Genomic DNA, 26,029 nt, shown 5'->3' on the forward strand with positions numbered 1-26,029 from the left:
GTCTGACTAGCAACAAATGAACATGCAGATCTGGTATCATGGCTGCCCTCAGCCTAGTTTTGGGTTATCCAGCTTGCTAATGTGTAAGTTTAGATAACTTCTACAATGTGCTGGTAGGGGCACTCCGCTGGTGGTTCTTCCTGTGGTATTTTCCCACTGTGAAGATGATGCAGTTCAGGACTCAGCTTTAAGCCTGGAGATGTAAAAGCCAGATATCATGTAATAAATTGTCTTGAAGTAACTGTTCAGTCCAACAAATAGGCTGCAAATCAACACATTTGTCAAGTGCTTTCCTGTTACAGATGATAACTGTTTTGTGGTTAGTGTAGGACGCCATTCTTCTTTGTGTCTGGCACTTGCCACACAGATGACTGGTCCTTAATCTTAGTTTTCGTGTAAATACGATTTGTACCATAACTTTGAAAATGAGTTTAGGTAACTGTGTCTCCTGGAGGCAGCAGGGACCCTGATATCCTAGGGGTGTGGAGGAATATGTTTCTGATTCAAAGTGAGGAGGGGCTGTGGTTCTGCAGAGCAGTGCTAATTCTGAGCTTGGCTATTTCTCTTCTCTTTTTTCATGAATACCCGAAACACTTGGCAGTGTTTCACCAGTAAGGAAAGTGAATAAAGCTGAGTGAATGGAGTTTACTACTAGCTATATTTAGTACCTTGCAAAGGTGTTACGCTCATTCGCAGGTATTTTTCAAACCAAAGCATTGAAGTGTTTAACCAAAACTGTGCTAGACCGTAGAAGTGAATTCAGGTGCTTGGAGCTATGCTGTTGGCCAGATTTTCTAGAAAGAGAAAGGATGGGTGTATGGGAAGATTAGGATGTTGTCCCTAGCCAAGTTTCATTTGACTGAATCCATTCAATCTTAGATAAGAGCTCCTTCATTGTGCAGTAACAACACCTCTTGGACACACAGCCCAATGTGTTGTTTGTCCTCTGAGTTTATGTGAAGCTTCTTGTGCCCCCCATGCAGATCTGAGTGCCATGATTTGTTAGAACTTAGCCAGTGAAAATGTGTGGAGTGGCTGTCTGAGTAGAAATGCAGATTAGTCTGTCTTACATGCTCAGTTGGTTTCTTGAACAAAATCCTGAGTTGACAAGTTGTCCTAAAGCTTGGGATTGCATTGTGCCTTGAGATTTTCCAAATAATTTACTTAGGTCTTTTCCAACTGTGTTTTCCGTATTGTATCCAGTGATGTAAGAGCTGCCTTGGAGAGGGAGTCCTGGCCTTTGGGGTCCTTTGTTTTTGGATTTTCAAGCTTAGACATTATTGCCTTTGCAAGTTCCACAGGCACTGTCACTCTATTGCATCACTGTTGTCCTCCTCCAAGTCTTGAGTTTTTATAGTATCAGCAGCTGCACTGTTGGGCAGGAAGGGAAGCTTCCCTTTATGTGGGTATTCCTGATTTTTGTGTGGCTGCTGGTGCTGGGCTGAGGTTTTTTTTTTCTTTTACTCTTGTGGTGTAATACTCACCCTGAGAGGGGAAACATCTTGAATACAGGACGTTGTGTTTCATGGGTGTTGAGTGCAGTGTACTTTCAGGTTCGTCTTTGCCAATAAGCCTGGTATTGATTACCTTTCCTCTGTGTCGCACACATTACTACTGCTTGCAAGCTTAAATTGCAGGAGCACTCAAAGACTACAGTGAACTCCAGCTCTTTTGAACAGGAGGTGCTGCTTGTACCTGTGATTAATTGCAGGCTGCCCCAAAGGCTTTGCAGTCTGAAAGGCAGAGGCAGGGCGAACAAATTGGGACTGGGATGCTAAGAGGTGGTACTGCAGATTTGCTGAGGTAATAACAGCTGCCCACTTCCTTTCCCTCGGAGTTGCCCACTTAAAATGAAGAGGCATAATAAGTAAAGGATAATAAGAATAAAAACCTTAAGGTTTATAAACTGAGTCTTTCACTTCTCCACATTCTCTCCTCCACTGCTTAAGAAAAGAGGTAGGCTATAGGCAGGGGTTGGCTGACACCCTGAGTAAGGGCAGGCAGAGGGGTACTGCAGTCTGAGGTGAGAAGACTGGAAGAAGCTGAAGAAGACAGGGCTTGAATTGAGTAGTTGTTCATAGCAGGGACAAAAGGGAGAGATTTCATGTTGCAAAGAAGAAAGTAATAACCTTTAGATGTGTCCTAGTACGTGGTTTGAAGGAGAAGGTGAAGTTAAAGTTAAGCATAAGTTTGGGGAGCAGGTAGTGGATGCCTCTTTGGGAGACAGTATACCTTGAGAACTGTTCATGTAGTCGTGCTGGGTTTCGTCTGACACCTGAGCATTCATAAAGACATGCAACATCAAGTTACTAGTTTAAAGAGGAATAAAACTCTGAAATACAGACTTGACAGTCATCAGAATAAAGTGTTAGTGTTTACCACATCATATTGCCTAAGATTACCAGTTTCTTCAGGTACGGTGGAGAATAACTATGCCAGTGAGTTTAGAGTTTCATTTGCAGACATTAACTTTTACTTTGTAAGACCTGTATTCAGTTCAAAATCCTAGAAACAGCATTCAGTGAGCTTTCGGATACATTTCTCTCTTTCTAAGTAGTGATTTTACTAAATAGAGCACTTTCTTTATTCCCCTTCTGCTTCTGTTTTCAGGGCAAGGCATTTCAGAGAGAGTATCAAATTTATCCATGAGTGCCGGCTTAGAGGTGAAGGCTGCCTAGTTCATTGGTATGTATACCACTTCTAAGGGTTTCTTTACCTTGATTTGGATGTTTATCATTTTAACAAGTTAGTGTTCATCTCCATTTTATAGCAAAATCCTTTTGGACGGAGACCCACCCTTTATTTGAAATGGCCTAGAAAATTTACAAATGCTGTTAAAGCCTCATGCTAGGACTTTGAGTCACTGGGGTGGGCAGCTGCCTGGAGATAAAAGGAGCCCAAGAAATTGTTCTTGAGCTTCTGTTCTTATCAAACCTTGTTGTAGGATTGGTTTGACTTGTGATGCATTGACTAGAGACATACTATTTATTTCTCATTATTTTAATCACTGTTTCTAAATGTGATTTCCATAATTCCAATTTAATTAGTTTCTGTAACAGCTGTTTTGCTGACTTCAGAATTGTTAAAAAAAATTTCCTCTGAACAGAAGCATTCAGATGTTGCATTTGTTAATAGCAGGGCTGTCATTGGAGAGATGCTCGTAGGACTGTAGAAAATAGAAAACGAAATCTCACCCTGGTTTTTTTCTTGCTCTCTGCTATTGGTTGTAGTCTTTATGCTATATGTCCAAGTGACATATCTGAGTCTGTACCTGGAATCAGAGTCATCTTGTGGTATAAACACTGGACTTGTACACAGATCCTGAGCATAAATCCCCAGTTTGCTACAGACTCATGATAGGGCTGTGCACGAGTCATTTGGTCAGTGTCCATGTATGTAAAACAGGGATAATTAGCCTGAATTCTGTTAGAGTTTTAAAAACTACATATTTAAATTTGTGAAGCATTTCAAAAGCATAAACTATTCTTTAAATGCCAAGTGAAAGAGTCTGGTACTAATGTAACTCAAACATATTCTTTATACTCACAATAGTAATAGTTGGGAGGTTTTTTGTCCAGCAGTGTCAAACTATTCATAGTGAATGTTTATTACTTTATCCCAGTGTTTCATCTGGTGAAACTGGAATCCTGAGAGCTTAAGGTGCACAGTGCATGGCTAGCAGAAGGAGGAAAAGAACTCAAGCAACCAGACATATGTACTTCAACAGTTCAGTTAAAGTTCATTTCAGCCCAATGAAATGGAAGCCTTTATTTGTAGGGAAGAGGGAACAGTCTTACTTTGCTGCTATAATTTATATAAGCAGAAGAAAGTGGGTGACTGACTTCTAGATTATTAAAAAACAAATTAACTTGGAACTGTGCACTGTCCCCTGTTTTAAAGAAGACTTCATACTTATTTCTTCCTTTGCAGTGTCATACAGATTACTATTCAGAACCCCTTTTCTTGATCTTGTCATAGATTTGTTCTGATACATTTTAAAAAGCATCACCAAAACCCTTTAAGTCAAACATTGCAATATTTCTTCTTCATGGCAAGCAGCACAGCAGTCTGCTGTGATGTTGTGAAGTGATGTTTTTAACTGTGATAGATGAAGTACAGCACTACTTCAGTTTATTACGCCACCTTTTTCATGCAGCCTTGCAGGTGTTTCCAGGAGTGTGACATTAGTGGTTGCCTACATCATGACCATCACAGACTTTGGTTGGGAAGATGCACTGTCGGTTGTCCGCGCAGCAAGATCATGTGCCAATCCTAACATGGGCTTCCAGAGGCAGCTACAGGACTTTGAAAAACATGATGTTGATCAGGTAAATGAACTGCAAACAGATGAGCTGTGAAACACAACCCCAAGTCAGATCGTAGGCTACTTCCGATTATTTTGTAATCCGGGTGGCTTATCTGACTCCCTGTTTTTGTTTTGAGAGAGTGGCTTCTTGGCGAAGCCTGCTCCACTGGGGAGGTGCAGGTAGAACTGAAGGTGTCAGGGAATGCTAGATGAGAGAAGAGATGAAGCACAATATCTAAACACCTCCTGCCTAGCTGTGCTCTCAATCCAGTGATTGCTGCATGTGTGCTAAGACAATACAAGACTGACACCTTCAGAGAGGTAAAATTCTCAGAATCCAGCAGAATGACCAACTTGTAAGTACCACTTGCATGGAAATAGTGGGTTTCCCCTCAACGCATTCATTTGGAATAGTAAGTAGGAAAGAAATCATAATCAGAAATCTTTGCTATCCAGGAGTTAAACTAGGTTTTCATTATGATGTACTTGTCATGATCTTCCCAACTTCTGTGGCTGAGACTTTATAAATTTTCTGATGTGTAGAACAGTCTCAAATATGACCCTTTTTTTGTTTTTCTTAGCCTTGGAAGGCTTTGTAGGATGAGGGGTATTGAAGGAACAGTAAGACTGAGTGACAGAGTCTGATGAGACAGAGTGGTTTTCATAATACAAAAATTAGTTTCTTACCCTTAAAAGCACATCCCACGCAAAAGACCTGCTCCCTGTGGGTGATCTGTAACTTCCACTTATGTTAAGAACCTACTCTGCCGTCCTCTGTTTTCCATTGCTCAGCATGTTGCTGTTCTCTGGGCTTTTATGCCTATCATGCTTATTAAAAATCAACAACAGAGGCAAACTAAAATCAGAAGGCAAAATACATGAGCAAAGGGTGTTGTTTTCATTTTTAATTCCATGCCTGTCATTCTGCTGCAGAGAGCTCAGAGTTTAGAAATTACCATTTGTTTTGCATGATGCAGTTGGCAACTGTAAATATTCGTGTGTTTTTGTTAATATTTAACTGAATGTTTCCTGGATCGTTTGGGACTGGTGTAAATGGTAGAGTAACTGATTTTTAAGAGACAAAAGTCAGAGGGGACTTTCCAGGCTTGTCTCCTTCCTCTCTTACAGTCATTTCTGCTCTAATTGGTCTAGGCTAACAGCAATGACAATTAAGGCTATATGCAAATAGCCTGATAAAGACAGTAACGTCTCTTCTGGTTTGTTGGTTTGTTTTTTTTTCATCCACCATGGACGACACATTCTGCTTTTTTTTACTGAGGGGGAGGCAGTAGATTGCAAAAAGCAATATCCACCTGTAGTCACTGGCTGGGCTGTAGTTTCCTACTGTCTCTTAACAGCAACCACATCCTTAGCAGGTGTCTGTTTGCCTACCTGATTTCAGTGGAATAATGCCATCTGCCATGGGTGTGAACTTTTTTTTGATTTCACTAGCATGGGTGTTTTGCTGTGCCACTACAGGGTGGTATCCGGTGGGGTTTCTGGAATGGGGTCCTCTAGATACCAGTGTTACAGGAAGGGATTCAGGCACTAAGGTCACAACATGGTTTGGACCAATTCCAAACTTCCATGTGGTAGTCTGAGGCTTCAGATTTGACTCAGGACATTATGATCATTTAGAGATGGGAGGGAGTAACTATATTGAGTTCTTGTCTCCCAGTGTAAATTATCTCTATGGATAAAGCTGTCCATAAGCCCCAAACAGAACAAGGCTATGAAAGCTAAGGCTTCAAAAATTAATATTGTTCCCACTGGAACAAACTGGTTGGGGTCTCTGTCTACTTGTTGCTTCTGCAGAGAAGAGTAACGAGATTGTTAGTGGACTAAAATTCATCAACTGGCAAAAAAATTAGAAGGATGCAATAGAAGCCTAAAAAGTTGAGTGGAATAGAGAAAGTGAACAGGTTTGATTTCCAGTCTTCCCTGTAATGTGAGATGGAGCTACCAATTGGCAGGTCCAAATAAGGAGAAGGGGAGGGGGTTTTATACAATATGTACGTATGGAGCTTGTTGGCATCCAGATACCTTAGGTTAAAAATTTGTGGATTCAAAAAGTGATCTCATGGCAGAAAAATTCATTTGTTGCTATCAAACACAGAGAATACTGCCTCAGCCTCTGAAAGTACCTGAGCTGAAAATTCCTGGTTAGCTGAAATGGTTAGGAGAAAGGTCACAGGATTATTGCCCTGCCATTACCTGATTCTTTCTTCAGTATTTAAATCTGACTACTCGTACCAGGATACAGAGCTGGGCTGACCTTCAGCTGGACCTGGTACTTCTGTTAGTTACCATGAACCATATTGAGTCATTTATGTCAGTAATACAGAGTACTATTCTATAGCTTTTAAAGCTCCTGTATTAGCTTCCATGCTAATTCATCTGATTGTTTGTATATCCAACAGGAGGAGGGTGCTTTTAAATCCATATGTCCTTGCCTAGTAGGTGTTCCTTGCTCTGTATTTCTCCAGTCAGCCAAGCTGTTGTGGATGTGTATCATTTTTAGGGGATATAAGGGATCTCAGTGATTTCAAATGTGTGTTCCTATGCCGAAGTATTCTGTGTGTTGTTGAGGGACATGCAATATTTGGAGAGCTTTTCTTTAAACTACTTGTGTTCTTAAAGGCTGACAATTCTGTCGGACAGGAGGGAGTATTGTTTCTTCAGTCTCATGTTATTGTCTTATCATATTGTATATGTATGTTCAATTTCTGCAGTTCAGGCAGTGGCTGAAAGAAGAATACGGGGAAAACTCTTCTCAGGATCTGCAAGAAGCCAAAAATCTTCTGACTAAATATAAAGAGCAGGCAGAGTTGCAGCAGAGTACTGGAGGAAGACAGTGGAATAACAACTTCTCATCTGTGCAGTCTCTCTCATACAGTAACTACACAACAGAGACCTAATTGTAGGGGGGTTGATTTTCTTTTCTTTCTACCTTTGAAAAACATCTTGCCATAATTTCCATCTCATCTTCAGGACTCTCAGCAGTAATCCTGCAAACAATTGATTTGTCGAAAGCTTCTTGATGAAAATACTGCATTATGTGTGTGTGGTATGAGTGTGTTTCACACAGTTTTATAATATGGGCAGGATCAAGCTCTCTGTATGCCCAGGGACATGATCCAGTTACTGTGGCTGAGCCAGTCAGCCAGCCACAGCTAGTATCTATCGCCTTAGGCCCACATTGCCTGGCATTTGCTGTGAGGTTAGCTCAACTCCTTTCATTGGAGGGTAGCAAAGGGCTCTGAGAGATGAAGTCTGGTGATTCAGGCTGTGACAGTTTGATGTCTCTGCACTATTAATGTGGCAAAGATATTATTGCACCTGGAGAACTCAAGTCTGTCTCTGCTGTTCCAGTTCACAGTCCATTGACAAGTAAAACTGTGGAGGTGGGCTTGAACTTGAATGCTAGGCTGCAAACTGGAGTAGGTGAGATATGGGTACATGTACCTTTCTACCAACAGCAGCATCTAGGAGAGAAGTGGGACAGACAGCTCTGACTAATAACATCTTCAACTGCCACAGTTGTACTTGCTTCAGTGCACGTGAGACAGAGTTGTTGATAGAACTGCCACAGACCAAGAGCACCGAGACTTACCACAGCTCAGCTGTTGTGCAGTGATTTAAGCCGTAGTCCCTTGATTGAGCATCTTGTCTTCCAACATAAGCTTCTCTGGAGAATACTTTATCCGGTCTCCAGTGCTGCTGAACTTCATTCCCTGTGGAACACGTGCCTCTGCAACACACGCCCCTGCGCACATGATAACGTGTCTCCAAAGAGTGGGCTCGGTGTGAGCGCGAGCACCTGTTTTTCTTTGCTTGTGCTGTGGTTTGCTCTTTGACTTCAGCTACCTCAAAAATGCTGTTCTTGTCATTGTGGTTGTAAACGCAACCTGAAAATTGCCTTGTGTAATCTTAATCTGACACTGAGTGAAGTAAGTGTGTGCGTGTGTGTGCGAGAGTGTGAGTGTGCATGTATATTCCACAAATGTCTGTATTTGAGGAGTTTATTGTTTTCTTTCAAAACTGCCCATATTTCTCACTGGTTTAAAAACTGAGTTGTTTGAATCCAACTTTCTGCCATTTTAAAACCACTATATATTTTGCTGTGATCAGATTTGTAGGAATGCATTTGTAAAATATGTGTTAAACTAGGTTAAAACTAGGGGCCATGCTCTGCTCTTGGCAGCATTGTGTGTTTCTGGAATGGAGCCATTGCCTGACTCAAGTGTATTCTAAGACTGTAATTTCAAATATGTCACCAGGGATGCTGGACAGCATATTGACTTCTGATGGTGTAATGGGGGGTGGCATGGATGCCAAGACAGTGATTTCTTGTCTTTGACTCAGAGGTTGGAAGGCCTAATTTTTTTGAAGATTTCAGAAAATAAAAAAGTACTTCCCAAACAGCCAGGATAGAAAAACAAAACCAAACCCCTCATTTGTTTAAATGTGGTGTATATCACACTAAAACCTATGCACTGAGCAAGAAGCAGTCAGCACGCTAAATAGACTGTTGTCTCTTTCAAATTCTTCGTATTTTGACCTCCCATCACTTCACAAGATTCGTCTTCATGTGATTTCCTGCTTGCTTTGTGTGGCAGTGAATTCTTTGGGTGGGAGCAAGGCTGCTGGGGTCAAATAAACTCTGGCTGTTAAATATCTGTTGCCAAGTATGTTCCAAAAAATGTTATGGCTTGTGAAAAATGGATCTTGCATATCAATAATTGTCAAAAAGGGAAAAAAAGGGAATGGGATGGAACTGGCCTGACCATTTATTTCATGTGAGTCCAAGTCCTGCATCAGGGTTTTCATTGCACTAAGTGCTCTAAGTGTACTGAACACAAGAGCCAGGATAATCATGTCTGTGTTGCAGTAAGAGATGCTATTACATTTGGAAAGGTGCTGGAATTGACTTTGTTTTCAAGCTTGTAGCTAAATGAATGATTACCTACTTACTATATCCAGCAACTGCTCTGTGTTTGCCTGGTAAGAGTAGCCTTTTGCTCTTGAAGATGTTGATGTCCAAATAATTGGCTGTTCAGGAATTCCAGCACAGCAGTGCCCATCTTAGCAATCGCCTCTGTGCTCTGAGGGCTGATGTAGTAATTGGAAATGACTTTGCTCGGTAACAGGGTCTGACGTGTTCAGGATTCTGGTCCATTTGTTCAACCCTCTACTCATAATAGAATATGTAGTGCAACTTCAGCCTGTCCCCAAAGGGCAGCTTTGCCAGAAGCATTCTGCTTGTGCTGTTGGAGGTATCTAGTCAGTCCATTCTGTAGCTGACTGACAACACTGTGTATTCCATAACACTTGTGGCACTCTTGTCCTTGCGGTAGTAAGCTTTGTGAGTGCTGGTAGGTTGGCAATTCTTTTTTCTGTTGTGACAAATGCAAGGTAGAATGGGAGACATCTGTTAATGTTTGTGTGTCCAAGATTATTCTGTACCAGATTTTTTAAAATAGCTTGGTTATTCCCAAAGAATCAGTCTCACAAATAGATTTTTTTTTTTAGAGCTGAATTTGGCTTTAGGGCCATATAGCCACATCAGTGTGTATTATGCTGCAGCTTGAAAGCCGATACAGGGTAAAGAAGGAGGATGGAGGGAGTGCCATATTGTCAGTAAGTGGAAGTGCTCCTCTCTTTTCAAAAGACAGAAGAGGTCTTTTTTGTGCTCTCTTGCTTACTGTTTAGTGGTTTATGTACTGAATACTGCATTTAAGAGTGGTAAAAGAGCAAGAGCAGTCTAAGAAAACTTGAATCTGGTTTGTCCATGCAGAGCAAAATGATAGTTCACACCTTTATTAGCACAAGGTGCAGAGAGGAGAGTAGCTGCGGTTCCCACCTTGGCCTGTTAGAAAGGGAGAGGAGCTAACACAAACTGAGAACGTGACATGATTTGTCTTCCAACTAGTCTTTCAGTGGCAGTTTGTAGGACATTTCCAGCTATCTGAAACATGCCTAGACCCCATCCACCTCTTAGTAGTTGGCCTTTGTCTGTAGATGATACATTGTTTTGTTTCTGTACTTCAAACCACTGTCCTCATTTTGATGTTCACTGGAAAATGTATAAAGTTTATAACACCTTATTGGATATCCAGGTTTTAAATGTAAAAGTGATTTTTTTGGGGGCTGAACTTGATATCAACGTGTGATTATAAGCAAATGTTTAGTGTTATAGGATGTAGGTAACAGGTTAAATGCATTAGTATTTATTACCCGGATTTTTAACTTGGAAAGAGTTGCTTCCTTAGTTTTTGTGGTTGAGTCAGAAGATTTGGCAAGTCATATCTCTGCTTTTTAAAAAGGACACTGGTTGCTGTAGTGGCCACTGCCTGTAAAGAAGTCAGTGAAAAATTACAGTAATTAATTCAGCTGGTCTAAGAACTCTAAACCTGGTAAGCTTCTTGATTCTCTGTCTTCCTGGGCATCTTAGCGAAGCCTTGATTGCTTTTTCCAAATGTTTGTATTTAATACGTTATACAATTTTTTTATAAATAAAATTAAATGTTAACAGCTGATCTGCTGTGTATTTCTTGAAATCAGTAATAGCGTCTCGAAGGCTTCTAGTCACTGTTTGTATCCCTGCAGGCAGAATAAGAGTACAAGACTAACTCATTTGGGTACTTAGTTTTTTTCTCCTGCACACAGGCTACTTGAGACTTCCCCTCTCTTCACAAAGTTTTTCCATGTGAGTTCACGAATCTGCAGCATAAGCATCTCCTGATAGTAGTCCCACAAGAGGCTGTTGCCTGTTGCACTCTTATTTGTTGCTGGCCCGTCATTGTGACACTGGGTGTGTGATGAATCCAAACTTTTTATTCTTTTAAAATGCCTTCTTTAGCATAGCACGCTGCTTTAGGGCTTAATTATCTGTGAAACTTAGCTGATTTACTGACAGCTAAGACTCAAGGCTCTCAGAAGTGGTTTGTCAGAGGAAGCTGATCTAAGTGACAGATCACTGAGGGGTGGAGAGGGATATTAAAAGCTTATATTTTAAGGGGGGGGGGGGAAGCCCCATTTAAATTCCCACAGATAACACACTGAATTTCTGGTTTGACACTAGCTCTGCTATGAGGGTAATTCTGGCATTGGAGAAATTAAAACAAAAAAACCCAAACCAAACCTAAAACCCCCACTATTCTGAAGGTATCTTTAGTTATGCCTAAGGACCCAGATCTCATGGCCACTTCAGTCACTGCTGAAGGCTGAACTTGCAGTTCACCTCCCTCATCGTGAAGGCAAAGGTAAATGCTCAAGCACAGTGGGGTTTGAGTCTTTTCTTTTTGCCCTCTTCTCTCTCTCCCAATACTTGTTAGTTTATAGACTGCTGGGAATGTATGGATGTTTCCTAAGGTATCTCAGGGATTCAACTAATTAATGATACCCTTTCCCAGAATACAGTTAGTGTGTCTGTAGATAGCTTTGAATGTGCTAGATGTGCCTTGTTCATAATACACTGAATATTAACTGAAATACAAGTTGGATGGCTCTGATTTTATTGCTGTTGTCTCAGTCCTCTTCCTGTTTTTCTATGAAGAAACTTTAAATTCCATGCAGCCTGCTTTGTGAAGCTTGAAATAGTAGTGTACTTCCTTTCTATCTGTCATCCATAGCAATGGCTTAGGTGTATGTGCTATAGAATTGATGAGACAGAAAACATGTTTAAAATCAGTTGTGAACTAGAAAAATCTCTTTAAGTTGTAGAGGAAACTTTCCCCTATGCCAAAAGGAAAACAGCAGCTTTCAAATGGAAAAATACACTGCTGCTTTGTCTTCCTTCTGACCACTTGGCACTTCTCAAAGGCAATGTTTACCCAAATCACATGTAAAAGTTGTGCTGCAACCGTGATGCCATACTTGTTCCCAACTGTGTGTCTCATCTCAGTGTTCTATGTCACTGTTATGAGTTCTAGAAAATGGCAGTTCTGACTTAATTCATGTAGGCCTGTCCCACTGTGCATTAAACTGAGGGAACTGGAGGGTAAACCTACATGCCCTTGGATGTGCTCATAACCTGACAGAGTCTGGGCTTTGCCAGCAAATTATGAGAGCTCTTCCACCTCCTCAAGAGGATTGCACACTGGGGGGAGGGAAAATGATGATGGTATCTAGAAAATATTAGACAGCATGAGGAACATGATGTTGCACTGTACAGCGTTTTCTGCAGAACCCCCTGGAGACACAAAGCATGCGACAGAAACAGCTATTTTCACACTTGGTTCTCAGCAGAGTTTTAAATGTGGTTCTCATTTTCCATGTGCCCCAGCTCCTGTGTGTTTCACTATTTCACTAATTCACAACTATTCATTGCTACATTTAGTTGCTGTCCAGCATTATTCTTCTGCCCTCACCCAAGGAACAGCTGCTTCTTTATACATGTTTGAATGTGTGCTTTGCTCTAGTGAGTTATGCAACCTGCAATTTACCAAAAGTGAGTAGCTTGTGAGTAGCAAGATGACTTCCAGTAGTTTCCATGTAGCTTCTAGTGTAGTTAACAGGAGCAGGCATCTAATGAAGTGTGACCAGGTGCCTTTTTGCCCTTGAATGACTGCATAGCTCAATCCTTGTAGAAGACTCAATTCTGCTTGTGTGAGCTGAGCACATCTGCAGTAAATCGGGAGTAAAACTCATTTGCAAGCAGCCTCAAAAAAAAAAGGGATTTTCAGCCAGACTTGCACCCAGTTTCCATTTTAGTTGAGGCAATTATGAATATGCAGGTTTGTAACTCCATTATTCATTGAACTACAAGTAGAGAGATAAGAACCAAGACTTTCAAGCTACTTTAAGTGTAAAGTGGTTTTAAGTTGTTTGCTCTTTTGGTCATCTGTTCACACAGGCACAGGCAAAGCACAGGTTTAGATCTGGGCACATGCATTTACAAATAGACCCTTTGAAAGTCTGAGTTGTTATTCTCCTTCCCTTCTTTCTGCGAAAGCAAGTGAGTAATTTGTCAGATACAGGGGATGGGATTTTTGTTATGATTTCTTGAATCACTTCCCTTCTTCCTCTCCTTTTCCCTTTTTTTGTGTGATATATTTTTTTTATTTTTCAATAACTTGTGTATCCCAAAACTCTTGAGTCAGTAGAAGTGAGTGCCAGTGTGTGACTTGCCAACAATTTATTTCCTGTGTTTATTAATAAAAAAAGCTTATGTTTCAGGGTTGCTGATTGAATTGACCATGTTAACAAATACAGTTCTGCTGTTCGTGTATCTGTCCTGTTGTGGTGGTTGTTTACCAAGCCTACCATGACTTCTGTGGATGCTGTCATCTTCTGTGGCTGGCTGGCTCCTGTACAGCACTGGATGCTTTGGAAAAGTAACACTGATCCGTGACAGTGCTGAACCTGATGTTTGAAAAAGAAAAAAAGGGATGTTTAACTTTCATTTCTATGCTAAAAAGTAGTGTTTGTTGGGGGGTCAGCATCCTATGCAGGTTTCTGGTTACAAACAGTGTTTTGCTTGCTTCTCTCTATTCCTCACTTTTCAAGGCAAAGTGGGACTTTCATCAAAGACTGTAAGTAGGGGAAAACTCTGCCCTGTGTTCAGAGAAAGTGTGTTGAAGATGTCAGAGTTACAGCTGTGTCTATGTATGCTCACTGCATGTTTTCCCAAGGATTGCATTTTGGAAGTCTTTGCAAGTAAGTCTGCAGCATGTAACTTTCCCAGAGAAGCTACCTATGGAATCCCTGAAGGCCTCAACAGAAGAAGAAAAGAAGAGAAAACCACCACAAACCACCCCCCACCAACTCTGGGTGCTATCTATGCAAGCTTTGGTCAAATCCTCACATACAAGACATGAGTCTTCTGTTCTTAGGTAACTTACTTGATAATGTCTGGTTTGCAGTGGGGTTCTTACCAGACCTGATAGGATCTCCATTCCCCTGGAAGGTAGGGTATGCCATGTAATGGCTTGTGTCCTCTGAGCAGAGCCTCATTTTTGCAGAAGTCTGCAGCCTGGGCCCGTTAGCAAGATGCAGACGGTGCCTCCTGCACAGGAGTGAACAGGTTGCGCCTTTACTGCCTGGTGCTACCTGTTACCCCAGGAAAAAAATGTGTCTTCTGTTTGAGGGCACTGAAAACCACTGCATTTCTGGAAAACTTGGAGGCTATAGAAGTATCTCTCTATCATTTCTCAGCTGAGTAAGGCTTTATAACTCTAAAAGTCAGTAACAGAACAAAACCCACCAGGTATATTATAGTGATGAACTGATTCACTGCCAGTGCTGGACTTTACTGTCACTGGAAGGATCTTCAACACTCCTGCTCTTCCTTACCCATACTTTCTTTTCAAGGGACTGAGATGGGCCTTCTGACATGCTTAGAGTTGACCTTCGTTTCCCCAGTGTGGTCTCCTTGCATCAAGTTGCACTGGAGGAAATGTTGGTCTTGTGAGATCTTGCATATTTCCAGCCTGTCTTTTCTCCCTTCAAATTATATATCCCTGATATGCACATAAACTTCCAAAATGGGGTAGAAAGGGTTACAAGAGCACCTGTGATGCAGTAAGACAGGCTAGGAACTTCTAGCTAGTAGTCTTCTTTGATGCAAAAGTCTTCTGGCTTTGATTTATCAAGAAGGCCATTTAGTCGGCCATCTTTGTCCGATCCATAAAATTCTGGACTGAGAAGCGTTTGGGATTCTGTTCCCAAATCTGCAACTTGCTGTGTGACTAGGCAGATCGCTTCAGTTCTGGTTTGCTTCATTTTCCCAACAAACTGGGAAAGAAGTGTTGAGAGTTTCCTAGGTACAGCTCTGCAAAGTCCCTGATGAAAAGCACTGTGTCAGTGTTGGTTGTGTATTGTTCAATGAAGTAGCTGCCCTCCATATGAGGGGTGCCGAAATACCTTTGTAACAGGGAGATTCTGAAGCAGGACAAGAAGCTGTGGTGGCTTCTTGCTTATTCTCAACACCTGAGTCCCACCTCCATAGGAAGTGCTGCACAGGATGGTGGTTGGGTTTTGATGGGAAGAGGGAAAAATCTAGGTCTGATTCCTCAGGTACTGGTTGCTGTATTTCAACATGAATTAATGGGAAATGCAGATGTTGTCATTTCTATATAGAAAAAGATGGAGTGAAAGGGAGGAGGTCCGGAGCAATTCTCCTTGTGACTGCCTTAGACAAATTCATCCCACAGGTGCATCTGTATAACATAAAATCTTGGGTAAAAATTAAATAGTGGGAATATGTAACATGCCTGTGACATCAAGAATGCTGGGGGAGGCAAGCGGAGGAGGAATAGCATATGGAAAAAATTAAAGCATGGAATATCTAAAGGCAACACTGCAAGAGCTGGCAATACATGTGCTGAGATATGTTCCATGCACTCCAGGGAAAAGTCTTCAGGCAAAAAAAGAGAGAGAGAATCTCTGCTGTTTCCTGTACTTTGGATATATGGTTACAATAGAAGAAGTGATGTCCTGATTTTCTCCTAGGGTTGTGCTGGAAAGCAAGTACACATGGGGAATACATCTAATAAAAGCTGCTCTGGCAGATGAGAACTGGAGGAGGAACAAAATTAGTGCCGCCTTGCCCAACCTGCTGCTGCTACTTTTGGACTGTTTCATGGAAGACATGAATTTGATTTATTTCCAAAGACAGCTTGGAAACTCCAGGCAGCAGAGGAAGGGACTCCCAGTGGAGTTTGCTGTTTTTTTTCTGAATGCACTGCACTTGGGTGAAATGCAGTGTCACTTCTTGGGTCGTTGCTGGGGGGAAGGTCGGTGTGTGGGGACTGACCCTCCGTTCCTCAGTTTGAGAGTGATTCAGGAGCCTCAGCATCTTGTAACATATTGAACGTCAAGCAGGGTTGGGGAACTTGCAGTGCCTGCTGTGGGCACCTCAGTTAAAAGGAAAACTCCCTTTAATTTTCAGCCAGAGCAGATGCAAGCTGTGTATCTGAGAAGCCTCTGTCTTCCCACTAATGGCCAAGGTCTCCTTGACCTCTCCATGGCTGCCTCCAGCACTAAGCTGGGTAGTTAGCATTGTTTTAGTCCCTCTAGGCTTCCCTCCCTCCCTTCAAGACTGAAGACTGAAGTCTATGCTGCTCATTTGTTCAACAAAATTAAACACTTTTATTCACTTTCAATTTGAAGCATGTATATTAAGGTGGTTAGAAACTAATATACATTTTATCTAGGTGTAAATAACTCATGTGAGGGCTGGGCTGCAAAAACAGCAGAGGTAAGAGTAGGGAGAGCATGGTTCAGTAACTTCTTCAGGCTCTGAGAGTAATTTGACAGCTCTGATGGGAAACAGTAATGGGGAGGAAGAGACAGTAATCAGTGAATCAATCCACTTGTTTAAAAATACCTCCTTTTTTGTGGCTTTGGTTACAAGAACGCTTTGTGGGAAATAGAAGAAAGGCATTAGTAGTTGTTTTAAACAGGCCATTTTCTAATTTTGCATTTCATGAAGTCCCGTGAATCTCTGAGCAAGAGAATTTCCACCCATGTATGTTTTGGGAGAAGAGGGAGGGCAGATGAGCAGTGGGTATGTTAAGCAAGCAATTGCAATTAAATAAGCAGGAGCTTCTGTGCGTGGTGCTCGATTGCGGTTAAGGAGTACATTTGTTTGAGAAGGGACAGGATGACAGACTAGAAACCCCATTTTAATAAAACCTACCAAGATGGTGCCTGAAGGAAATATTTGACTATGAAATCGTGAGTAAAGGCATTTTCTCCTGGGAAATGGTAACAAATATAGTTGTGCTTCCACCACCTAGAGTAAAGCCTGCGCATCGAAGAGGATTGCCTGCCTGTGCATGATCCTGTAGGCTCTGTGCTTCACCACACTGCATGTCCTGGCTTCACAGAGGGCTCGTCAGCTAGGGTGCCTCCAGGTCTGAGTGCACAGAGCCAGGCCAGAGCTAAGCTAATGACCCTGTCCAGCTCAGGCTGAGCTGACCATGGAGCCATGGCATGGTTTACTGGTGTGCCCCAGGGAACTGAGAGCCAATTGTAACTTTGAACTGATTAGCTGATTGCTACTATTGAACATGTTCTGCTTGGGAGAGGATTAGCCTGAAGACCTGGAGGGGAAGCTTTAAACATCGAGTGCAATCCTAAGATAAGCCTTTAATACACATTTTGACATTCAGAAGTCAACGATGCTTTGGGCAGTTTTGCTTTTTAGCCACACTTCAGAGGCGGGTAATCGATATTCTTGGTCTGTCGCATGTTGTTGCAGTTCAGGGAACAGGAGCTTCACATTTCAGGGATGATTTTTATCAGGCTCTGCAGATGCAAAGTCATAGCAGCCAGGAAAAGGAAGATCTATGTTATGGTATACGTTCCCTTCCACCTGTCAGTAATAATTAGATATGTGAAGATTTTTATGAATATCACATTCTAGAGAGCGGTAACTTATGTATTTGAACAAGACTACTGATAGAGTATAGCCTAATCTTAAGGTTTCAAAAGAACTTGCAGCAGGATGATGTGTTTAAAATCCTCCTGGCATCTGATTGCTTGAACAATAAACATGACAGCTCTTTGACTTCTACAGACGTCCGCTGTGATTGTCTTTGAAAGTGTCACAGAAACTGTATGAAGAAGAAAAGCTCGCAGCCATTGTGTGACTTTGGGTTGTCATCAAATTTCTCTTTTTCCTACAGTATCCTAGGGCTTTGCACCAATGACTCTCAGTTTCTGTCACTGTTGGTGTGTTGGACAGTCATAGAACCATAGAATAGTTAGGGTTGGAAAGGACCCTAAGATCATCTAGTTCCAACTCCCCTGCCATGGGCAGGGACACCTCACACTAAACCATGCCACCCAAGGCCTCATCCAGCCTGGCCTTGAACACCGCCAAGGATGGAGCATTCACAACCTCCCTGGGCAACCCATTCCAGTGCCTCACCACCCTCACAGTAAAGAATTTCTTCCTTATATCCAGTCTAAACTTCCCCTGTTGAAGTTTGAACCCGTTACCCCTTGTCCTGTCACTACAGTCCCTGATGAAGAGTCCCTCCCCAGCATCCTTGTAGGCCCCCTTCAGATACTGGAAGGCTGCTATGAGGTCTCCACGCAGCCTTCTCTTCTCCAGGCTGAACAGCCCCAACTTTCTCAGCCTGTCTCCATACGGGAGGTGCTCCAGTCCCCTGATCATCCTTGTGGCCCTCCTCTGGACTTGTTCCAACAGTTCCATGTCCTTTTTATGTTGAGGACACCAGAACTGCACACAATACTGCAAGTGAGGTCTCACGAGAGCAGAGTAGAGGGGCAGGATCACCTCCTTCGACCTGCTGGTCACGCTCCTTTTGATGCAGCCCAGGATACGGTTGGCTTTCTGGGCTGCGAGCGCACACTGCAGCCGGCTCATGTTCATTTTCTCATCAACCAACACCCCCAAGTCCTTCTCTGCAGGGCTGCTCTGAATCTCTTCTCTGCCCAACCGGTAGCTGTGCCTGAGATTGCTCTGACCCAGGTGTAGGACCTTGCACTTGGCATGGTTAAACTTCATAAGGTTGGCATCAGCCCACCTCACAAGCATGTCAAGGTCCCCCTGGATGGCATCCCTTCCCTCCGGCATATCAACCGAACCACACAGCTTGGTGTCATCGGCAAACTTGCTGAGGGCGCACTCAATCCCACTGTCCATGTCACCGACAAAGATGTTGAACAAGAGAGGTCCCAACACTGATCCCTGAGGGACACCACTCGTTACCGGTCTCCAGCTGGACATCAAGCCATTGACCACAACTCTTTGCGGCCGTCCAGCCAGTTCTTTATCCACCGAGTGTTCCACCCATCAAATTGATGTCTCTCCAATTTAGAGACAAGGATGTCATGCGGGACAGTGTCAAACGCTTTGCACAAATCCAGGTAGATGACGTCAACTGCTCTACCCTGCCCATCGGTTTCATAGCCCCATCATAGAAGGCCACCAAATTGGTCAGGCAGGATTTCCCCTTAGTGAAGCCATGCTGGCTTTCACCAACAACCTTGTTGTTTTTCATGTGCCTTAGCATGCCTTCCAGGAGAATCTGCTCCAAGGTTTTGCCAGGCACAGAGGTGAGACTGACTGGTCTGTAATTCCCTGGGTCACCCATTTTCCCCTTCTTGAAAATGGGGGTTATATTTCCCTTCTTCCAGTCATCGGGAACTTCACCTGACCGCCATGATTTTTCAAATATGATGGCCAGTGGCTTAGCAACTTCGTTCTCCAGCTCCTTCAGGACCCGCGGAGGGATTTCATCAGGTCCCATGGACTTGTGTACGTTTAGGTTTTTAAGATGGTCTCAAACCAGATTCTCTCCTACAGTGGGCCTAGGGTCTTCATTCTCACAGTCCCTGCGTTCGCCTTCCAAGACTTGGGTGGTGTGGTCAGAGCCTTTGCCAGTGAAGACCGAGGCAAAGAAGTCATTGAGAACCTCAGCCTTCTCCAAATCCAGGGTAGCCAGTTCTCCCGATAGCTTCCGAAGGAGGCCTACGCTGTCCCTAGTCTGTCTTTTTTTCGCTACGTACCTATAGGATCCCTTCCTGTTATCCTTAACATCCCTAGCCAAGTTTAATTCTAACTGGGCCTTAGCCTTCCTCACCTGGTCCCTAGCTTCCCGGACAACATCCCTGTATTCTTCCCAGGCCGCCTGTCCCTGCTTCCACCTTCTATAAGCCTCTTTTTTCCTTTGAATTTTCCTGAGCAGCTCATGATGCATGCTTGTTAAGAGCCTGAAGGTGAACAGTCATAACAGATAACCTGATCTCAATGGGGTTTGTAGTGGCCTGGCTCAGTGAAGAGAAAAGCATCATGTGTTTAGAGGAAAGCTAAGCAAGGCTTTGATCTTGTTCTGTTGGTTTCCTATCACAAAGGGCATGAGGGAAAAGCTCTACAAGCAAATAGCAGTGCCTGTGGGAGATGGAAGGAAAATCAGGTGAAACTTTCAGGAACTGTGTAAGTTTCCTGAGAAAGATATAGTGAGGTAGAGTTAAGCTTTTGTTCTGGATTTTCTGAGAAGGCAGAAAAGATGGCTGATACTGTGTGTAAACAGAGAGGTGAAAGGAGAAGGACTCTTCTTTGAGAATTACATTGACTACTGTAACTTAATGCACCAAAAAGAAAAGAATAATAAGAAAAATGAAAACACAATGACTAACCAAGCTGATGGTTTTAGGCCAGAGTGTACAGACAAACTGGCTGCTAGTGAACTGTACTTGGCAGTGCCATGGTTATAGCACTGTTGTAATACTTGTAGTGAGGATCAGGAATATGAGGAAAGCATGAATGCATCAGTAGAGAAGTTTGGGCCCAACTGTTTAATATCTTCCTAAGTGATCTGGAAGATGGGATCAAGTATACCCTGACCAAGTTTGTCAATGGTACCAAACTGAGCAGGAAGTGGGCACTCTGAAAGGGAGTCACTCTGAAGGATGACCTGGTGTCCTGGGTTCAGCAGCAGCAGTCATTTTTTCTCCTTCTTAGTAGCTGGTGCAGTGCTGTGGTTTTGACTTTCGGCCTGGGAATAATACTGATAAAGCCGATGTTTTCAGTTACTGGTCAGAATGTTTACCCTGAGCAAGGACTTTGTGAGTCTCATGCTCTGCCAGGGAGGAGGAGAAGCCGGAAGGAAGCAGAGACAGGACACCTGACCCAAACTAACCAAAGAGGTATTCCATACCACAGCACGTCATGCCCAGGATGTAGAACTGAGAGTGCCTGGAAGGGCTAGAACACTGCGGGGTGGGGGCGAGGTTCTGGTCGGTGAGCGGTTGTATTCTCTTCCTTGTTATTTCCTTTATCATTATTACTATTAGTGGTAGCAGTAGTGATTTGTGTTATACCTTAGTTATTAAACTGTTCTTATCTCAACCCATGGGAGTTGCATTCTTTCGATTCTCCTCCCTGTCCCTCCAGGAGTGGAGGGAAGAAAGGTGTGGGGGTGAAGTAGACTGCGTGGTTCTAATTTATGGCCTGGGCTTAAACCACCACACCTGGATAGGCTGTAAGAGTGAAATAAAAAGAACTTTATGAAGTTCAACACGGACAAGTGTAAGGTTTTACACCTGGGAAAACACAATCCAAGAATGCAGCACAGGCTGAGATCGATCTGGTTGGGGAGCAGCTCTGTGGAAAGGGTCCTGGGGTTCCTGGTGGACAACAAGCTCAATGTGGGTGAACAGTGTGCAGCTGTGGTGAATAAAGCCAAGAGGATGCTGGGTTGCATCAACAAGGGCATCACCAGCAGAGATAAAGAAGTCATCATCCCACTCAGCGCTTCTTAGGCCACACCTGAAATACTGCGTTCAGTTTTGGTTCCTGCTATGCAAAAAGATATGGACAGGTTGGAGAAGGTCCAGAGAAGGGTCACAAAGATGATCAAAGGACTGGGAAGCCATGAGAGGAGAGGCTGAGAGAGCTGGGTTTGTACAGCCTTGAGAAAAGAAAGGCTTAGGAGAGACCACCACATTTCAGTAGTTAAGGAGTGGCTACAAAGAAGATGGAGACTCCCTTTTTACAAGGAATCCTATGGGGAAAACAGGGATAATGGGCACAAGTTACTCCCAGGGAGATTCTGACTGAAACACAAGAGGAAAATTCCTCAATGAGAACAATCAGCCACTGGAACAATCTCCCCATGGAAGTGGTGGATTCCCTAACACTGGACACTTTTAAGGTTCAGCTGGGCAGGGTGCTGGGACATCTTGTCTAGACTTTGCTTTTGCCAGGAAAGGTTGGACCAGATCTCTGGGGTCCTTTCCACCTGGAATTCTATGATTCTACAATGAGATTTAGGGCTTGCAGACTTAGACTACATGAGATCATGCTGACACGTGATGTTCTCCTGACCAATGGGAAGTTAGGCCCAGATTTCCATTCTTTGTACTGACATTTTGTACTTTAAAGTCCTATCTACACGGAGTGGTGAAAAGAAGCCATAAAATGTAGCTGAAAGGTGATGTTGCAGGTGGACAACCTCCTCTCCCTTAAGCTCTGAGGAGGTTCATTAAAGTGTGTGCTGAGCTGAATAGGTTTTTCTCAGTTCTGCAGGTATAATAGCGGTTCCTTTGCTTGTGTTGTTAGTGACACCTCATCCCATGGCACTGGAGGCACCCATACTTGTAAATCCTTTGCGCTGTAGCTGCTTTGTGCCTTCATAAACTGAAGACAGAGGTGACACTCTCCTGCCACTTTGCTGGTACCACTCTATCCCTTTCCCATGCTGGAACACCCTGTTCTGCCCTATGGACCTTCCTTGAAAGGCCTCTGTGCTCCGGAAATGTGACCTAGCATTTTGAAGTATAAATTTATAGATTTTGAGTTCCCAAGAGGATCCTTTAAACTTCTGGCAAGCATCAAAATTATGGGACCTTGGTTCAAGGGGACTTTTGAGGGAAGAGGAAAGCACTGATCCCAAGCAGAGCTGGAGCAGCCCTTGTAACATGGGTTCCCAAATGAGCCTTGGGCAGCAATAATGATGTTCTTGAGTTCCCTGTCCCTGTCATTTATTTTATTCCCCTAATGAGGACAGCTTGTACTGCTGCTTCTCCAGCAACATCATATGATCATCATTTGCCTTGCAAAAAATTAAGCACCAGCCCTTGAAGCTCTCCCAGTCCTTAGTAGAGAGGACTTTATCTGACTGTCTGATGTCGAAATGCACACCTATACCAAACATACGATCACTGGAGAATCTAGACACTGGTTTTTCTAATACATTGAGATACATTATACATTAAATGGATCTTGGTCTAGGTTTCAGGCTGGAGCTCGGGTGGATAGGGAACAACATCACTGAAGCTGTGTCCTGGGACTGCTGTTAGTAATACGCTGCTACCAGTACTGTGGAGACTTGGAAGTAACCAGGCCAGTAAACTCCTGACCCGAAAGATGCCTCAGAAGCCTCGATACATGTGCCATTTTATGTGGGGCATTTACCATTTCTCAAGAAGCACTGTGCCAGCAGGGAATTTTGTCCGCATCCCTTTAAATGCTGCTGTCTGTCCTTTTCAAAAAGTCTTTCTAAAAGTCATTGCCTTGCAGCTGGGGAGGGAAACCTCATAATTCACGGCTGCTCAGGCAGTATAGCAGCAGGCAGCCCCTTGCATTGGCAGGGCCAGGACTGTCTGTCCCTGTGCAGCAGGCAGCTCCTGGCCCGGACACTTTACCCCAGTGAAGCCAGTGGGAAACTCCTCCTGAGCTCAGTGACAGCAGGATCTGGCTTTCAGTGCTTTGAGGAGCAGTTTGTTAAGGCCACCAAGTGGCTTTTTTACTTCTTCCCTTCTCCACCCGTCCTCTTCTTCTCAAGGCAGCCATCTGCAGCACTGGCATGGAGCAGAGGCTAACGTAGTAATAAAGAGATGGAACAGGATTTTGCCTTACATAAGACGAAGCCACATTGCTTCTCTGCTTCTCATACCATTGCACTATCACAAATAAACTCTCCCAGCTGCAAGGACTAAAATCTGTGAAAGAAAAAGGGTTAAAGAAGCTTTAAAAAAAGAATCTAGCAGCTTTGACAATATGCTCTTTACAGAAACCACTGGATACTTCTCAAGCATAAGAGGTGGTGAGCTCTGCAAGGGGATTTTGGAGGCCTTTTGAGTTTGGTAGGTCTGAATGTCCAGAGATGATAATGAGGGATGAACTGCCCCATGATGGGCCTGAGGTGCTGCAGGAAAACCAGTGGCATGTCATCCATGCCATCTTGCTCGGACCAGTAACACATGGTGCCTTCCCACTCAATCACAGCCAGAGCTGCATTTGCTGTAAGCAATCACAACAGACAGTTTTGGGGGGGTTGTTTTTGTTTTTAAAAGGTGCTGTGGTTTTTTGATGCAATCCCCCTGCCAAAAGGAAAACAACCCATGAATTATGTAACGAAACCAGCAGTGCGAAGTGGGTGATGGAACTTCTTGGTTTTTCCTAGCATGCAGTGCCTTCAGCAGAAGTGTGCGTGGCTAGGCTTGCATCACTGGCATTGGGAGAAACTTGATTTTGCTTCAGGAGGGAAGCATTCGCCCATGCTGGTAAGTCACCCTTCAGAGTACCCTTCCTGTTCATGCTAACCAAGGTAGCCATGCATGCAGAGATCTCTCTCTTTTTTCACCATTAGAAAAGAGCAATCTGGTACAAAAGTTCATGAGATCGGCCATCCAGGCTGCATCGGCTGTCAACAGTCGCTGCAGCTGTTAACTCCTCAGGAGGCACCGAGGGACGGCATCAACTGCCAGGCACAGTTCAGAGTGCCCAGGTCGAACAAAGCGAGGTGGACAACGTGTTTAAAGGGGGAGATTTTCCCATGTCACTAAAAGGAAAGCGGCGCCTCTGCACTGCTGAGGATTTCCCACCCTACCTTTGCAAATCTCTCATTGTGGCCGGCATGCTTTGCTTCTGCCCCAGCAAAGCCAGTAGTATAAAACCAAATGCTGCCCATAGGAAGCCCTCTGCAGGGCTTTTCCAGTTCTCCTTGGCAGCACCTACTCAGACTAGCACCTGGTGCATGACTTTTCTCCTACCACAGCTCCACTGGGTCCCAAATGCTATTCTCCTGACAGGACCACTGGTGGATGCTACAATTACCATGGTCCTCCTTTATGCACTGATACCAAAAGCTGCTGTGATCTAGAGTGGAGAAAGGTAGGAGGAGATGTAATAACCAATTGTCACTATAATTTCTCATATTTGTTCTTCAGGGAGACATTTCCAAAACGGACAGAATGTTGTGAAGTTTCCTCCTGACTTCTGGCAACATTTTAGCTCTTGTGTATTTCCCCTCACTTTTAGTAGTTTTATCCTTTGTCACCCAGATGTTTGCTTGCTCTTTCCAGATTCTGTATGCTCTTAGCATTTATGGAAATAGGGCTGTATAAGCGCTGTGCCATTGAGCTCTCCAAGGAAGGCGAAGCATTCCTAAACCTCCCTCCATCAGGCTTTATCAGCCGTGGGGGAGAAGCATGCCTTGGAGCCAGCTGAGGAGCGATGCAGCCATCGCTGTCCCCCAGCAATAGCCTGCTGTTTGGAGAGCACCTGTGCCTCCAGCTTCCACCTCTTCCCTGGCAGGTTGCATATGGCCAGCTCCTGTGTGGGGCACGGTGCAAAGTGAGCACTGAAGAGCCTTGCTACAGTCTCCTTGTTCCACTGGGCCCTGTGCCTGGGGAGATCAAGCATCAGTGAGGAGGAGAAGCCAGGTTACACTGCCCCTTCTGCCCTACACCATGGTACCAAAAGATGCTCTAGCCCAAAAGACACTGACATCTCAGGAGCAATAGGTTACTCTAAGCAATTTATTAACCCTTTGTAATGTCAAACACTCTCCATGCTCCCACTACCTCTCATTTACAAGGCCTTGTCCTCCTGGCAAGAAGGACTGTAACACAGACATCCCAGTTGTCACAGGACTGAAGAATGATTACTTCCCCCCTGCAGGAGCTTGCATCGAAGCCTAAGCCTAGGGCAGCCAGCCTGTTGAGCGGTTTGTGCTGCCCCATGATTTGAGCACTGGAGCTGAAGCTGCTGAGGATCCAGTGGTTCATCTCGCACTGTGTTCTAAAGTGGTGTTTGATTGCAGCTGATGAAGGCCTTTCATGTTATTAGAACTTCCAGAAAGCATGCGCTGGTTTATGTACATGCTAGACTGATCAGTGATAGCAGAAGAAATTCTGACTGGATGTACTCGCTATTCCCCGCTCTCACCCTCCACTGCAATCCTTGCTTACAAAGACTTGTATCCTTTTAAATCCTTCTTCTGCACATCTAATAGGACT

At 43.7% G+C, this 26,029-nt stretch overlaps 1 protein-coding gene across 2 annotated transcripts in view; it reads left to right on the forward strand.

The window, feature by feature from the left end:
• DUSP22 (dual specificity phosphatase 22) overlaps window positions 1-26,029 on the forward strand; it is a gene marked incomplete at its 3' end in the record, with an annotated part of 79,762 nt that overhangs the window by 32,735 nt on the left and 20,998 nt on the right. The window contains exons 5-7 of one of the 2 annotated variants that reach the window (XM_080609971.1): window positions 2,611-2,685; window positions 4,157-4,328; window positions 7,039-10,845. In XM_080609971.1, coding sequence (XP_080466097.1) covers window positions 2,611-2,685; window positions 4,157-4,328; window positions 7,039-7,224 — 433 coding nt within the window. Of the gene's footprint in view, window positions 1-2,610; window positions 2,686-4,156; window positions 4,355-7,038; window positions 10,846-26,029 lie in introns of those variants that run through there. The other variant, XM_080609970.1, reaches the window with a different exon arrangement.

Source organism: Psittacula echo (genome assembly GCF_963264785.1).
Source record: "Psittacula echo genome assembly, chromosome: 2".
NCBI lineage: Eukaryota > Metazoa > Chordata > Aves > Psittaciformes > Psittacidae > Psittacula > Psittacula echo.